Genomic DNA, 17,111 nt, shown 5'->3' with positions numbered 1-17,111 from the left:
ACTGGGGGGGTCGCTGACGCGGTGGCTGCAGGTGCAGTCGCTCTCCTCCCACTCACTGTCACATTGGCAGCAGCTTCGGCAATGTTTTGTGTCTGTTTCTCTTTTGGTTTAAAAAATGAACGTATATCCATCTTGGTCTTGACTTGGAGCTTTGTGTTGTGTTTTGAAAGGAGCGCTGCTGGCTGTGCATTTGTAATTGGCGGACAAAAATGCGGATGTTTAAAAACATTTGCGGTTCTGATCACCTGAGCGGTCCGCAGACCAGGGGGGTGTGACTGACTACTTTTACTTTTACTTTTACTTTTTTTAATTAAAATTACCCCTATATTCAGCCTTCATCTCAAATGTGGCTTACAATGTTGTGGAACAGAAACAGCAACCACAAATATTTATATATTTATAATCTTTTATTGTCATTTCAATTTTTCCAGGGGGTGCTGCAGCCCCTGCCGCACCCCCACTTCCGGCGCCTATGGAACCAGCACCAGAACCAGCCTTCATGCTGGTTCTGGTTCTGGTTCTGGTTCTAACTGGACCTGGACTCCCTGCAGGAGCTGGTTTGGTTGCAGTTCCTCCACCAGTCACCAGGGGGCAGCAGTCAGTCCTGACCTCCTATTATTAAACATTTACAGTCTGAGGAGTGACATGTTTGGATCTAGACCTGCAGGTCCTTTATGGATCACCACACTGCAAAAACCCAATCTTACCAGGAATATTTGTCTTATTTCTAGTTAAAATGTCTCATTTTTAGTCAAAAAATCACCTTACACTTAAAACAAGACTCATCACTGGAAAAAACAACTTGTTATTTGACAATTTTCACCTGTTTCAACTAAATTTTCACTTGAAATAAGTATTTTCTCATTACAAGCAAAAAAATCTTGTTCCAGTGGCAGATTTTTCTACTTATTTTAAGTGAAAATTTACTTGAAACAGGTGAAAATTGAGTCTTGTTTTAAGTTTAATGAGATTATTTGACTAAAAATGAGAGATTTTAACTAGAAATAAGACAAATATTCTTGTTAAGATTTTGAGTTTTGCAGTCCTGGTCCAGATCCAGATCCAGCAGGTCCTCCATGGTCTCAGGTCCAGATCTGGTCTCACCGTTGCTGTCCCGGATGTCCACCGTGGGCCGGGCCTCCAGCAGAACCGTCAGCAGCTCCGAGGATCCGGTTAGAGCCGCGTGGTGGAGGGAGGAGAACCTGCGGGTCGGAACCAGAACCATCATCAGAACCAGAACCAGGACCAGGACCAGGACCAGGACCAGGACCAGGACCAGGACCATCAGGAGAACCGGGCCCGGCCCCCGTTAAACACGGACCAGAACATCAACAAACATGGCGGCGGCTGAAAGAGACGGAGACGCAGCGATTTGGACCAGAACACCGGGCCGGTGTTCTGGTCCAAAACGGTCCAACGGTTCTGGACCCGGGCGGGTCAGAACCAACGCTCTGGTGACAGGAAGTATTAGTATTAGTAGTAGTAGTAAATAATAACTAGACAATTTCCTCGCGGAAATGTGGAGAGTGCCACGGCGGGCTGCTGCACATTCGTGTACATTATTGCATTTTTCAGCAATAAAGGTGAAGGACTCACATATCGGCCAATCAGAAGGGGCGGGGGGAGACCAGCACTAATATCTTGAAAAGTGTACATTTTAGGAAAAAACTGTTTCAGGTTTGGAGATAGAAGAGAAGTTTTCCTCCGTTTTGAAGTTTGAATGACAGTTCTACGTGCAAGTATGAGAAAGATACGTGACTTAGAAAAAAGGTGAATTTGGAGTTTTTCCAACCTCCTTCCAGCCACAGTGTGACATTCTGCCCCATTCACTTACATGGGAAAATCTCCCCATTAGTTTGGAAATTTGGAAATGTTTTTGCAATTCGTGCAAAAACTATTTGTGCCATTGCTCTGAAAATCCACAGGACTGTAGTTAAATTCAGGGCCTACAACTTTCTAAATCGGTTCAGAATTTTTCGAGTAACGGTGTGCGAGTGGTGAGGCCCCAAAGTTCTCCCAATGCATTCCGGATGGCGCTAAAAGCGCACGTTTTTGCACGTTGCGAAAAACGTGCAAAAACGTGCACGCCAATCGCTAATAAAAGTCATAGCACACGATTCCCGCTTAAGGCGCACGTTTCTACGTTTTTACTTTTCGCGTTTTCTCAAAGCTGCGGGACTAGTTACGCGCCAAAGTTTGTCCGGAAAATGAATAATAAGATGAAACGCACACAATAACAATAGTGCCTCTGGCAGTGCCACTTGGCGCAGCCGTGGCACTAATGATAGTAAGATGTGGAGGACAAGGACCAGGACCAGAACCAGGACCAGGACCAGAACCCCCAGACCAGGTCACATGACCCAGGTCTCCATCAGTGTTCAGAGCTGAAGTCTGATCCTCCATAACTGCTGCCCCCTCCTCCTCCTCCTCCCCCTGTAGGAGGAGAGAGGAGGGAGAGAGGAAGAAGAGAGGAAGGAGAGAGGAGGGAGAGAGGAAGAAGGAGAGAGGAAGAGTTTGCATCAGGAAACCAGGCCGAGCCACAAAGAGCTGAACAAAAGTGACGGAGGGGGTTGGGGGGGGGTTGGGGGGGTGATGGGGGGGGTCTAGGCGTGGGTGGGGTGAGTGCTCTGATTCTGTTGCGTGGGGATTGGAGGGGTGGGGGGGGCAGAGTGCTCTGCATTTCTGCTGTTGCGTAACTGCAGCAGTAGAGCTGCCATTCAGGAGACCACGTCGCCGGGGGCAACGGGGGAGATGGACCTGGTAATGGAGGATCAGACTCAGGATTCAGCTCTGAACACTGATGGAGACCAGGGGGGGGGGGACCAGGGCTGGTCACATGACCCTGGGGGGGGGGGGGGACGAGTTTCACCACTGCTGATGGAGACCAGGGTCATGTGACCTGATCTGGGGGGGGCGGGGGGGGGGGGTTCACCAGCCCTTGTTCTGGTCCAGTATATATATATATATATATATATATATATGCTATACTAATACTACTACTACTACTATTACTGTTATCACTATTTACATTATATATTATATAACATATACTATAACTTTGTGAGGAAGACACAGGTGTCTTTACTACAACTTATTGTATAAGCCTGCCACTGTGGTGTTTGTGTCTGTGATTTATTTATTTATATGTGAAAATAATATTCTGAATGCGCACACTGTTACCACCGTGACAAATTCCTATGTGTTTAACACAAATGGCAAATAAAAGCAATCTGAATCTGAAGACGATGGGAGGGAGAGGAGGAAGAGGAGGAATAGGAGGTAGAGGAGGAGGAGGAGTCCATCGTTCCTGTAGTTTCTTGTGCCGGCCTCCCTCTTTTCTCTTTTGTGCATGTTTGCAGGCCGGAGCCTCGGGAGCTGCGTGCTGGCCTGTGTTCCCGCCCCCCCCATCCCCGGTCATCCCGCTGCTGCTTCCCTCTCTGCTGCCCCCTCCTAATGTAGCCACGCCCACATCAGCTACGTGGCCACGCCCCCTCCGCCTGCAGACACGCCCCCTGCATGGGTTTTGGGTTCTGGTTCTGCTCACATCCATGGATGTGCAGACGGATGTGCAGACGGACGTGCAGACGGACGTGTAGACGGATGTGCAGACGGACGTGCAGACGGACGTGCAGACGGACGTGCAGACGGATGTGCAGAGGGACGTGCAGACGGACGTGCAGACGGACGTGCAGACGGACGTGCAGACGGACGTGCAGACGGACGTGCAGACGGACGTGCAGACGGACGTGCAGACGGACGTGCAGACGGACAGACGTGTCTCACCCGTCAGAGTCCTGGTAGTTCACGTTCAGCCTCTTGGTGGATCCTAGTAGTTCTGGAACAAGGAGAGACTGGTCACATGACCTTCATAACATCATCATGACATCATCATGACATCATCATGACATCATCACGTTTAGCAGTGTGAGAGTATTTATGAATACAGGTTAAACTAGACAATTTCCTCGCAGAAATTGCGAGAGTGCCACGGCGGGCTGCTGTACATTTGTGTACATTTTACAAGCAATAAAGGTGAAGGACTCAAAACTAAGTCCAATGACACCTACAGGATTCTCTATGTCAAACCATTCAAAAGATAAAGCAGAAAATAGAGACAACCAATCAGAAGAAGGGGCGGGGCTAATTGGCACCAATGAAGGTCCAGGACTCGATACTGAGTCCTATGACACCACCCATGCCTCTCTATGTCAAACCATTCAAAAGATATTGGACTATAACATATCGGCCAATCAGAAGAAGGGGCGGGGCTAATTTGTATATATAATATACAAATGTATATATTTATATATACAATAATAATAATAATATTATATTTATCCCATGAACCGGTTCCCAGCAGGACTGGGGGTCATCTAAGGTCAAAAGGTCAGGGTTCAGATTTCTCCATTTTCCAGGTTAAAGTATATGAAGTCTGTACTGACTGGGTCATGTGACCAGTTCTGGCTGAATGAGTCAGCAGCTGAGCTCTGGTTGCTAGGGGCAACAAGAACCTCGTCATGAGGAAGGTTCCGGGTTCGCTGTGAGAAAACCCCAGATTTTGCCTTGTGACAAGTTCTCAAATAACTCTGATTTGTGAGAAAACCGTAGCTCCTAGCAGAAAAACAAAGACATCGTGAGAGACACAGAACCCGGCAGATTCTGACAATCTTAATTTTATTCAGATATTCCTTAAAATGTGTTAGTAACGGCAGTGCGAAAACAAAGTGAGATTTTTTTGAAGAAAACTTTTGATTACATTGCATTCAATGGAGACCGAGGCAGGAATTGGCGCCACTTTATCCCTCCCCGTTTAAATTTTGTACATACCCCGCCTGTCAAAGTCACATTTTATGAATCCCAACATCTATGTCTACATTCTGACCAAAAATTATCTTTCTAGCTTTCACGGTTTGGCCGTGAGCTCGAGTTACAAATAAAAATTAAGGTAATTTTTTTACTGTCCCTCCCACTCTAAAAAATGAGAGCTCCACTCTAAATGTGACAAAAAAGTGATTTCCAGTCCTCGCTTGAGTGCTCATATCTTGAAAAGTGTACATTTTAGGAAAAAACAGTTTCAGGTTTGGAGAGAGAAGAGAAGTTTTCCTCCGTTTTGAAGTTTGAATGACAGTTCTACGTGCAAGTATGAGACTCAGAAAAAAGGTGAATTTGGAGTTTTTCCAACCTCCTTCCACACACAGTGTGACATTCTGCCCCATTCACTTACATGGGAAAATCTCCCCATTAGTTTGGAAATTTGGAAATGTTTTTGCACTTCGTGCAAAAACTATTTGTGCCGTCGCTCTGAAAATCCACAGGACTGTATTTAAATTCAGGGCCTACAACTTTCTAAATCGGTTCAGAATTTTCCGAGTAACGGTGTGCGAGTGGTGAAGCACCAAAGTTCTCCCTATGCGTTCCGGATGGCGCTAAAAGCTCACATTTTTGCACGTTGCGCAAAAAACGTGCACGTTAATCGCTAATAAAAGTCATAGCACACGATTCCCGCTTAAGGCGCACGTTTTTATTTTTCGCGTTTTCTCAAAGCTGCGGGACTAGTTACGCGCCGAAGTTTGTCCGGAAAATGAATAATAAGATGAAACGCACACAATAACAATAGTGACTCTGGCTGCGCTGCACTGCTCGTCCGTTGCTATTGCATAGCTATGGAGGAGGCGTGCCACTTGGCGCAGCCGTGGCACTAACTAGACAATTTGGCACTAATGATCAGTGAATGGTTTTAGGATTAAATAAGTTTACACTTCTTCCCACTCCTTTTGGCACATGTAAATGAAGATATTAAGTGTTAAAGTATGAAATTCTTTGTTTTGTTTGCTTAACTTCTCTTGAATTGTTGTTTTTTACATGTACAAAATAAATCAAATAAAAAAAAACATGACCATCACGTGAGAACCTTCCAGACCCTCCAGAACCTCCGGACCCACCATACCCTCCAGAACCTCCAGACCGACCCACACCCGCTCCCGGTCCGGTCTGACCCCGTTCCAGTCCCATCCTAGTCCCGTCCTAATCCTGGTCCTCCAGGCGTCCCAGCGCCCCTCTCCCCCCCCTCCTCCTCCTCGTCTTCACCGTGTAGAACTGGGTCAGACGTGTTTCCTGTCGGAACCATCAGACGCTCAGATCCTCCACTACCCCCCCCTCCAACACCCCCCACCCTCCCCCCGAACCCCCTCCCGAACCCCCACTAACCCCCCCCCCGTCCTGCAGCCCCCCAGCCCCCCCCCGGTGTTTGAAGTGATGGGGGGGTCTAGAGATGGGGGGTAGTGGAGGGGTTTCAGTTTCTCCTGCTGCTGCTTTGATCATGACCTGATTTCAGGATTCAGAGAAGAAACTGCAGAAGAAGAAGCTGCAGACGAGGAGGAAGAGGAGGGGGGGGTTCTAGAGGGGGGGGCTGCAGACGTGGGGGGGGCAGAATCCCTGATCCTGAACATGCAGCAGGTACCAGGACAGAACCAGGACCTGGAGAGACCAGGAACAGCAGCGTGATCTGATGGTTCTGGTCCAGCTGCCGGTCCCAGTCCTGGTTCTGGTTCTGGTCCAGCTCTGCTGGATAATTACAGTTGTTTCCACCACAGGAATCCTGCAGTTCTGCCGGTCCCGGGTCAGAGAAGGTCCGGGCTAAAGTTAGCTGCTGATTACAGGCCTGAGGCCCCGCCCCTGGACACGCCCCCTGGACACGCCCCCTGGCCAGAACCGGGTCAGAACCGGTCGGAACCGGCTGGACCTCCTCCAACCACAACAGAACCACGACAGACCAGAACCGGCGGCCCGGCTGGATCTGGACCCCTGGGGTCACGGAGAGGTCAAGCTACAAACACGCTGCATTATTATTTTGTTTGTTTGTTTTTGGGGGGGGGGGGTTTTGTTTTCTTTTTTTAAATTAAAAAAAAATGTTTTTATATATTTATTTTTTTAATTTATTTATTTTTTCATTTATTTATTTATTTATTTTATTTTTTTATTTTTTTTTCACATGATCGCGGAATTATTCCATTCGGATTTAAAGCCTCGCCTAGCCTAGCCTAGCATAACCTAGCCTAGCCTAGCGTCGGATCCTGCGTTCACATGGGAAGTTTAATTCCTCTTTAATTCAGAATTCAAATTAAATCAGATTTAAAATATCAGTAGTATGCATTAATTCGGACGTACTACTTGCTGCCGTTGGGAGGGGGAGTTGTTACCATGGTAACAGCAGCAGTAGCAGCACCGCTCCGCTCTTTCCCATTTATCCTGACCCAAACTAGATGACATTTCTCCTGCGCTGTGTAGTTTTATTCTATTATTTATTTATTATTATTTTATTATATTATTTAACACCTATTATTTTATGTGTGAAATGCTGCGCCTGTAATGCACTTGGCGAGCCAGCTAGGAGGGCGTTTACATGGGAAGTTTAATTCCTCTTTATTTCAGAATTAAAATTAAATCTGATTTAAAATGAGTAAAAATGACCGTGTAAACACCTAATTCTGAATGAAAATGGCCATTCTGAATTAAACTTAATTCCGAAGTGGCCGGTTTGTTCTGATTTTAAATCCCAATAGAATAATTCCACGATCATGTATACACTTGTTCAAAAAAGATATATATTTTTTTAATTTGAATAAATAAATAAATAAATGAAAAAAAGAAATAAATAATAAAGAAAAGAAAGAAATAAATTAAAATATATATATATATATAAAAAAAAAAATAATTTCGAAAAAATAAAATAAAAAATAATAACAATAATAATAATAATAATAATAATAATAATAATAATAATAATAATAAATAAATAAATAAATAGATAAAATACATTTTTTTTTAAATAATAAAAAAATTTAAATTAAAAAAAGAAATTAACAAAATTAAAAAAAGAAATAAATTAAAAACATTTTTTTTTTTAAATGCACTCATTCCACTTTAAATTCTGGTCCCCCCCAACCCCCCAGGAAGTCAGAGGTCCGAGTGTGTGTACAGATGTGTGGAGGTCTGAAACCTGGCCGTGACTCTGAGGGGGGGGGGGGACTTCCTGTCCAACACAATGACCCGGGTCGGGGGGCCTGGGGGGGCGGCGGTCACACCCCCCATGAAGGAAACCGGATCAGCTCCAGAAGAAAGAGAGGAAGTTCCTCGCCCCTAGATCTTCCCTCTGGAGCCACGCCCCTTTCACTGGAGCCCCGCCCGTATTTATGTAGCTCCGCCCCCTTCCCTCTGGAGCTCCGGCCCCTTCTCTCTGGGTCTCTCAGGTCCTCCGAGCCCCCCCGAGCATGTTTATCCACCAGAGAAGAAGAGAGGAGGGTCTGGTACGACCAGGAAGATCCGCAGGATCGACAGGAATGTAAACAACATTTCTGCAGCTCACGCGGCCAAAGCAGAGAGGGGGGGGGCAGACCTGGGGGGGGGGGGCTGTTGGAAGGCCTCCAGTCCCCCCACGTCCCCCCAGGTCTGACCCACCAGCAGGAAGGATGGGCCGGTGATGTCATGCTGCTGTAATGTCGAGCCGTAACAACAAACTCCATCTGGAACCAGAGTGGAGGTTCCACGTCCCCCCTGGACAGTAGTTAGTGCTACGTAGCTACGTAGCACACAGACGTGGAGCTGTCAATCACAGACACCAAAACACCTGCCGGTGACTCCGCCCCCTACAGCCAATGATGTCATCAGTTCATCAATGATGTCATCAGTTCATCAATGATGTCATCAGTTCAGATTCAGACCTAAGATATGACATGATTCCTGGTCAGTCATGTGACCTCAGTTACATAACCCACTCTCACACTCGCACGCACGCACGCACACACTCGCACGCACGCACACACGCACTCTCACACTCGCACACACGCACGCACTCACACACGCACTCTCACAAATGCACGCACGCACTTGCACGCACGCACGCACTCGCACACCCGCAGGCACGCACTTTCACAAACGCACGCACGCACTCTCACGCACTTTTACGCACGCACGCACTCGCACGCACTCTCACAAACGCACGCACGCACGCACTTTTACACACGCACGCACGCACTTGCAAACATACGCACTCACGCACGCACGCACTCTCCCAAATGCACGCACGCACTTGCACGCACTTGCACGCACGCACACACCCGTACGCACGCACTTTCACAAACGCACGCACGCACTTTTACACACGCACGCACTCGCACGCACTTTTACGCACGCACGCACTCGCACGCACTCTCACAAACGCACGCACGCATGCACTTTTACACATGCACGTACGCACTTTTACGCACGCACTCGCAAACATACGCACTCACGCACGCACGCACTTGCACGCACGCACACACCCGCACGCACGCACTTTCACAAACGCACGCACGCACGCACTTTTACACATGCACGCACTCGCACACACTTTTACGCACGCACGCACTCGCACGCACTCTCACAAACGCACGCACGCACGCACTTTTACGCACGCACTCGCAAACATACGCACTCACGCACGCACGCACTTGCACCCCTGACCCTGCACCCCAACCTGAGACTTGCTGATTGGGCCGGAGCTTCGGGAGCTGCGTGCTGGCCTGCGGTCCCCACCCCTGGTCATCCCGTTGCTGCTTCCACCTGCCTGCTGTGCTGTTGCCGTCCCTGACCCACCAGTCTGGCCCTCGGCAGGAGGGTCCCCCCTTATGAGCCTGGTCCTGGTCCAGGTTTCTTCCCTCCTAAAGGGGAGTTTTTCTTGCCACTGTTTGGCTTAAGGTTTTTCTCCCACTAGGGGAGTTTTTACCTGCCATTGTTTATGTAATAACTGCTCGGGGGTCATGTTCTGGGTATGGGTCTCTGGAAAGCGTCTAGAGACAACTCTGTTGTATTAGACGCTATATAAATAAAATTGAATTGAACTTGCACGCACGCACGCGCACGCACGCACTCGCACGCACACACCCGCACGCACGCACTTTCACAAACGCACGCACGCACGCACTTTGACATACGCACGCACGCACTCGCACGCACTCTCACAAACGCACGCACGCACTTGCACGCACGCACGCACGCACTCTCACAAACGCACGCACGCACTCTCACAAATGCACGCACGCACTTGCACGTACTTGCACGCACGCGCACGCACGCACGCACTCACACGCACACACCCGCACGCACGCACTCTCACAAACGCACGCACGCACTCTCACAAATGCACGCACGCACTCGCACGCACTCACACGCACACACCCGCACGCACGCACTTTCACAAACGCACGCACGCACTCTCACAAATGCACGCACGCACGCACTTTTACGCTTTACACTTTTATTCAACTACATATGTAACTAAATACGATCATCTGTAAATAGAATCTCAGGTCTTCACTATTCGAATGCCCTTAATCTTTTTTATATTTTTTATATTATTTATTTCTGTTATATTCTTATATTTCTTATTGTTTGTACTATTGTTCTTATTTGTCTTGCACTGGAGAGGTGATCCTGCTTTCAGTCTCACTGTACCAGGTACACTGACAATAAAGTATTCTATTCCGTTCTATATCTCGTCTACTTCGTCTGCTGGTTCTGGTTCTGCACTCGCACGTACGCACCCGCACGCACTCGCACGCACTCTCACAAACGCACGCACGCACTTTTACACACGCACGCACGCACTCGCACGCACTTTTACGCACGCACGCACTCGCAAACATACGCACTCACGCACGCATGCACTCGCACGCACGCACTTTTACACACGCACGCATGCACTCGCACGCACGCACTTTTACACACGCACGCATGCACTCGCACGCACGCACTTTTACACACGCACGCATGCACTCGCACGCACGCACTCTCACAAACGCACGCACGCACTTTTACACACGCACGCACGCACTCGCACGCACGCACGCACTCGCAAACATACGCACTCACGCACGCATGCACTCGCACGCACGCACTTTTACACACGCACGCATGCACTCGCACGCACGCACTCTCACAAACGCACGCACGCACTTTTACACACGCACGCATGCACTCGCACGCACGCACTTTTACACACGCACGCATGCACTCGCACGCACGCACTCTCACAAACACACACACGCACTTGCACGCACGCACTCGCACACACGCACGCATGCACTCGCACGCACGCACTTTTACACATGCACGCATGCACTCGCACGCACGCACGCACTCACGCACGCACTCGCACGCACTCTCACAAACGCACTCACGCACGCACTCACGCACGCACTCACGCACGCACTCTCACAAACGCACTCACGCACGCGCACGCACACGCACACGCACTCGCACGCACTCGCACGTACTCGCACGCACTCGCACGCACTCACGCACGCACGCACTCGCACGCACGCACTCTCACAAACGCACTCACGCACACGCACGTACACGCACGCACTCGCACGCACTCGCACGCACTCACTCTCACAAACGCGCACACGCACTCACGCACGCACTCTCACAAACACACGCACGCACTCGCACGCACTCGCACGCACTCGCACGCACTCGCACGCACGCAGCGATAACTGCAGGTCGCTACACGTTCAGTGTCTTTTGAGAAGCTCAGTGTAGCTGAGTCGTGTTTTTTAATGTTGTGTTTCGTTGATATGAATGTCATTCATTGTTCATCAATGTTATTCACATAATATTCAACTACATATGTAACTAAATACGATCATCTGTAAATAAAATCTCAGGTCTTCACTATTCGAATGCACCTTAATCTTTTTTATATTTTTTATATTATTTATTTCTCTTATATTCTTATATTTCTTATTGTTTGCACTATTGTTCTTATTTGTCTTGCACTGGAGAGGTGATGCTGCTTTCAGTCTCACTGTACCAGGTACACTGACAATAAAGTATTCTATTCCGTTCTATATCTCGTCTACTTCGTCTGCTGGTTCTGATTCTGTGTCTGGCATTAATTTGCCGCGGGGACGAATGGTGGAAATTACAGAAGCCTCCGGCTACAACCGTGAATATTTACATTTGTGTTCATTAATCTGTACGGCCCCTGCTCAACAAATAAAGTAAATGGAAATTGAGAAGGTGCACGTCGACGCGTCAAATGAACGCAGGATACGCGTGGCGGCCATGATGGATACGCGTGGCGGCCATGATGGATACGCGTGGCGGCCATGATGGATACGCGTGGCGGCCATGATGGATACGTGTGGCAGTCATGATGGATACGTGTGGCAGTCATGATGGATACGCGTTCTGAACTGCAAGTTTATCCCAGGCTTAAATCTCAAAAACAAACATTTACTTTGATCAGTTTCTAGGACAAAACCCAACCAGCACCAGGACCTGGACCTGGACCTGGACCAGGACCAGGACCAGGACCAGGACCTGGACCTGGACCAGGACCAGGACCTGGACCTGGACCAGTACTTACTGTTCCTGCCGGTCTTCAGCTTGGCCAGCAGCTTCTGGGTGGAGTTCAGGTCTCCGGTCTTCACGGCCTGAAGCAGCTCCTGCTCCTTCCCCATAATCCTGCTGGATCTGGTCCTGGTTCTGGTTTAGGTCCTGGTTCAGGTCCTGGTTCAGGTCCTCCTGGACCTCCTGGTCCTTAGACCTCCATGCCGGGGGCTGGACGGCCTCCAGGAGACGCCCTGCCCTCCTCCTGGGGTCGGAGGTCAGGGGGCGGGGCTTCCAGACCTGTGGGGGCGGGGCTTCCAATCGGGGGGCGGGGCTTCCAGGAGGAAGAGGAGGATGAAACGCTGAAAAGAAGAGAGAAGAGATCAGAACCTGCTCACACCTTCCCACCGCCTCGGAGAGGAACTGGCCACGCCCCCTGTGATGTCACCCATGGTTGTGAGGGGGCGGGACTAACCCACCCGGGACACGCCCCCCTGTCAATCACGGTTAGATATTTAAGGTATTTATTTAATATCAGTTTACACTTTAAGGTTTTTATAAACGTGTTCGGCTTCCAGGACTTTCTTCTTCTGTTGTTTTTAAAGTTTTATTGTCGTATTTTTCAACTCGGGTGTTTTCGATGTACACACACACGCACACGCACACACACGGTCACACGCACACACACGCACACACACACGCACACACGCGCACACACACACACACACGCACGCACACACACGCACACACGCGCACACACACACGCACACACACGCACACACACGGTCACACGCACACGCACGCACACACACGCACACACGCGCACACACACGGTCACACGCACACACGCGCACACACACGGTCACACGCACACGCACGCACACACACGCACACACGCGCACACACACGGTCACACGCACACACGCGCACACACACGGTCACACGCACACACGCGCACACACACGGTCACACGCACACACGCGCACACACACGGTCACACGCACACACGCGCACACACACACGCACACACACGGTCACACGCACACGCACACACACGCACACACACGGTCACACGCACACGCACGCACACACACGCACACACGCGCACACACACGGTCACACGCACACACACGCACACACACGGTCACACGCACACACACACGCACACACACGGTCACACGCACACACACGCACACACACGGTCACACGCACACACGCGCACACTAGGGGTGGGCGGTACACCGGTGTCATAGTCATCACCGGTGTGAGACTGCGCCACGAAATGGATTTTGCAATACCGTCAATACCGTAATAAATCAATTATAAAATAATAAGCCTAAATAAGGCATTAAAAACGTCAGTGATATGCAAAGTTTGCTGCCGTGTTGTGACAGCAAGAGGTGGAAACACAAGCAACCTGTTTCATCACTTAAAAAACACGCACGCCCGTGAATATGAAGAGGCAACCCGGGCCAAAACGAGCGCAAGTGGGACCAGCTGCTGCTGCCGGGACCGCTGCTCCGCTGGTGCTGCTGAGCAGCACCAGCGGAGCAGCGGTCCCAAGACTACACAGCTTTCACTGCAGGCATCGTTAATGCTGCTACACCTTACGACAAGAGTAGTAAGAAATGACAGGGCTTAAAGTATTCCGGCACCGTGCCGGATCTCCGGCGTACGGAGTTTTTTTTCTCAGCGTGCGAGTTTGACTGCTTTAAAAAAAAAAAAAAAAAAAAAGGTTTGAGAGAAAAAAAAAAGTTTGAGTCAACCGAGTTCGTCTACCAATGGAATGAGAGGAAAGCAGCTCTGGCGCTCAGCCAAACTAACACTAGCCAATCAGAAGTAGAGCTGGGCGGGTCTTTGACGGCAGCAGAGCAGAGCGCTGTTTCAACCTGCTGGAATACCAGTCACCCACTTCAAGATGGAGAAAAAATAAATGAATCTCGGTTTAATAGAATCTTTTTTCCCAGAAGAAAAAAAGAGAATATCACTTATCACGGGTTCTTTTTGGAACGTAACCCTCTCGAAAAACAAGGGATTACTGTATATGAATACTCATGGCATAAACCTGTCAAGTTTTAGATTTAAAATTAAGGGAAATTTTCCACCACCCGCTGTCCAACCAGCCCAACCGAGGTCCAGTATTACATTTTAAGACAGGTTTACAAAATATTTAAAATATAATAAAAAAAAAATAAAAAAAAAAATATATATATATATATATATATATATATATATATATATATATATATATATATATATATAGTATCACATTTTAAGACAGGTTTACAAAATATTTAAAATATAATAAATATGTATATACATATACATATACACATATATATATATATATATATATATATATATATATATATATATATATATATATATATATATGTAAGATCTTTAGGTTTTTTGCCAAATAAATATGTTGAGAATGCATAATACTCTCCCATGTCTCTTTTTGATAAGGATACTACCATTTACTTATTATATTATAAAAATATTAACCTTATTCACATAAAGGGACAGGACAGGCTACTCCTCCCAAAACGTACCAAAAAATACCGTGATATTATACCGTCACCGTTCAAAAGATGAAAAATACCGTGATATTAATTTTAGGTCATATCGCCCACCCCTAGCGCACACACACACGCACACACACGGTCACACGCACACACACGCACACACACGGTCACACGCACGCACGAATCTAAGAAGAAATATTTTAAATTGATAGCCTTAGCATTAATCTATGGTACTGCTGGGTTACACTTTAGTGTTTCTGTGTTGAGAAATGTCAAAGATGTCATTAAAATAGATGGTGACAGTGAGGAAGATACTTCCGGGCAGCTGGTCCTCCGAACAGCCAATCGCAAGGCTTAAAATTGCGGATTTCCAAATTCAATTCATCACTTTAAAATCTACGTTTTTTATTGAAAGAACATCAGCAAACAGTTACCTAAAATAACACAAATAACATAACAGCTCAGCACAGGAAGCCTGGAAAAATCTCCGTAATAGCTGACAAACTAAACATAATATACACTCACTGAATCAGAATGATGTCATTCTGCATATTAAGTAGCCATGTGCTACTGCACGCTAGCTAAGCTTCTCTGGCCCAACAAAGGAAGCTGTCTTACTTTCCTTCTTTATTCATTTAAGGACAGTTGTGCCTATTATTGACTCGATAGCATCATCTACTGGATGAAAATGGAACACAGAGAAACTACACGACACGCTTAAGTGATGCGTCTGTTGCGCACCGAGGAAATTTACTTCCGGTTGCGAACAGTCAGGGATGCAAACGCACGTGTGTGTGATCGCGTAAAAGAAATCTTCTAACAGTGACAGACAGACATGCACACGCTGTTAGTGTAGTACGCAGCTTCTTGTTACGCGTGATGTAGTCTGCGTACGTAACAATGCACACACGCACGTGTCACAAAAATGTTCTATCATCTTCATGCGTGCGTTCATGCGTGCGTTCATGCGTGCGTTCATGCGTGCGTTCATGCGTGCGTTCATGCGTGCGTTCATGCGTGCGTTCATGCGTGCGTTCATGCGTGCGTTTGCAAAAAACGTGTAAATGTTACACGTAGTCACTACGCGTACTGTGATCACGCGTGTGCAGCAGTCATTACGCATGAACGTGCGCGTACACGCGTTACCGTTATAAATCAATGGGGAAACTACATTACATGTTACCCGTTGCTTTGCTGCACAGGCGTCAAAGCACGCGCGACACGCTCATGTATATATATATATATATATGTATATATACATACATATATACATATACATACATACATATGTATATATGTATGTATATATACATATATATATATATATGTATATATATATATTTACATATATATATATACATATATATACATACATATATATATATATATATATATATATATATACATATATATATATATATATATATATATGTATATATATATATACATATATATATATATATATATATATATATATATATGTATATATATGTGTATATATATATATGTATATGTGTATATATATATATATATATATATATATATATATATATATATATATACACATATATACACATATATATGTGTATATATGTGTATATATGTGTATATATATATACACATATATACACATATATATGTATATATATGTGTATATACATATATACACATGTATACACATATATATGTGTATATATGTGTATACATGTGTATATATACATATTATATATATACACATACACATATATTCACTCTCCGCGGGAGCGCGCCTCGTGAACGCGCCTACACGTCACAGAACCGTAACTGTAAATCCGGGAGAAAGTTCTGACCGTGAACGCAACACCCGAACTCCGGACCCGAACTTTGGTTCTGGTTCTGGTTCGGTTTATACCCGGGTCGGAACCGGCCGGAACCGCAGAGAAAACTCACCTTTTCAAAGGAAAAGTGTGTAGAAAGTTCGGAGCCGCTCGGTCCGGTCCCGGTCCCGGTTCTGGTCCCGGTTCTGGTTCTGGTTCTGGTTCTGGTTCTGGTTCTGGTCGGGTCCGGACGGGCCGCGGCTCCGGGTCCCGGTTCCCGGTCCAGGAAAGTTCCCGGTGTTCCGCGGGCTCGGGCCCGGCTCGGTTCTGTGGTTAGTTCGGGACTCGGACCCGGATCAGTCCCGTCCTCCCGCCCTGAATCCACACTCTCTCCCGGAGATCCAGGTTTACCACC

At 47.2% G+C, this 17,111-nt stretch overlaps 1 protein-coding gene across 1 annotated transcript in view; it reads right to left on the bottom strand.

Annotated features, from left to right (window-relative positions):
- Window positions 1-17,111, bottom strand: part of LOC133422522 (caskin-2-like) — a 48,523-nt gene extending 31,412 nt beyond the window's left edge. The window contains 4 exon segments of the mRNA XM_061712548.1: window positions 1,105-1,202; window positions 3,784-3,835; window positions 12,410-12,734; window positions 16,830-17,111. Coding sequence (XP_061568532.1) covers window positions 1,105-1,202; window positions 3,784-3,835; window positions 12,410-12,503 — 244 coding nt within the window. The 5' untranslated portion in view covers window positions 12,504-12,734; window positions 16,830-17,111.

Source organism: Cololabis saira, chromosome 21 (assembly GCF_033807715.1).
Source record: "Cololabis saira isolate AMF1-May2022 chromosome 21, fColSai1.1, whole genome shotgun sequence".
Taxonomy (NCBI): domain Eukaryota; kingdom Metazoa; phylum Chordata; class Actinopteri; order Beloniformes; family Belonidae; genus Cololabis; species Cololabis saira.
The sequence above is the reverse complement of the archived record's forward strand: the minus strand, read 5'-3'. Positions and strand labels throughout refer to the sequence as shown.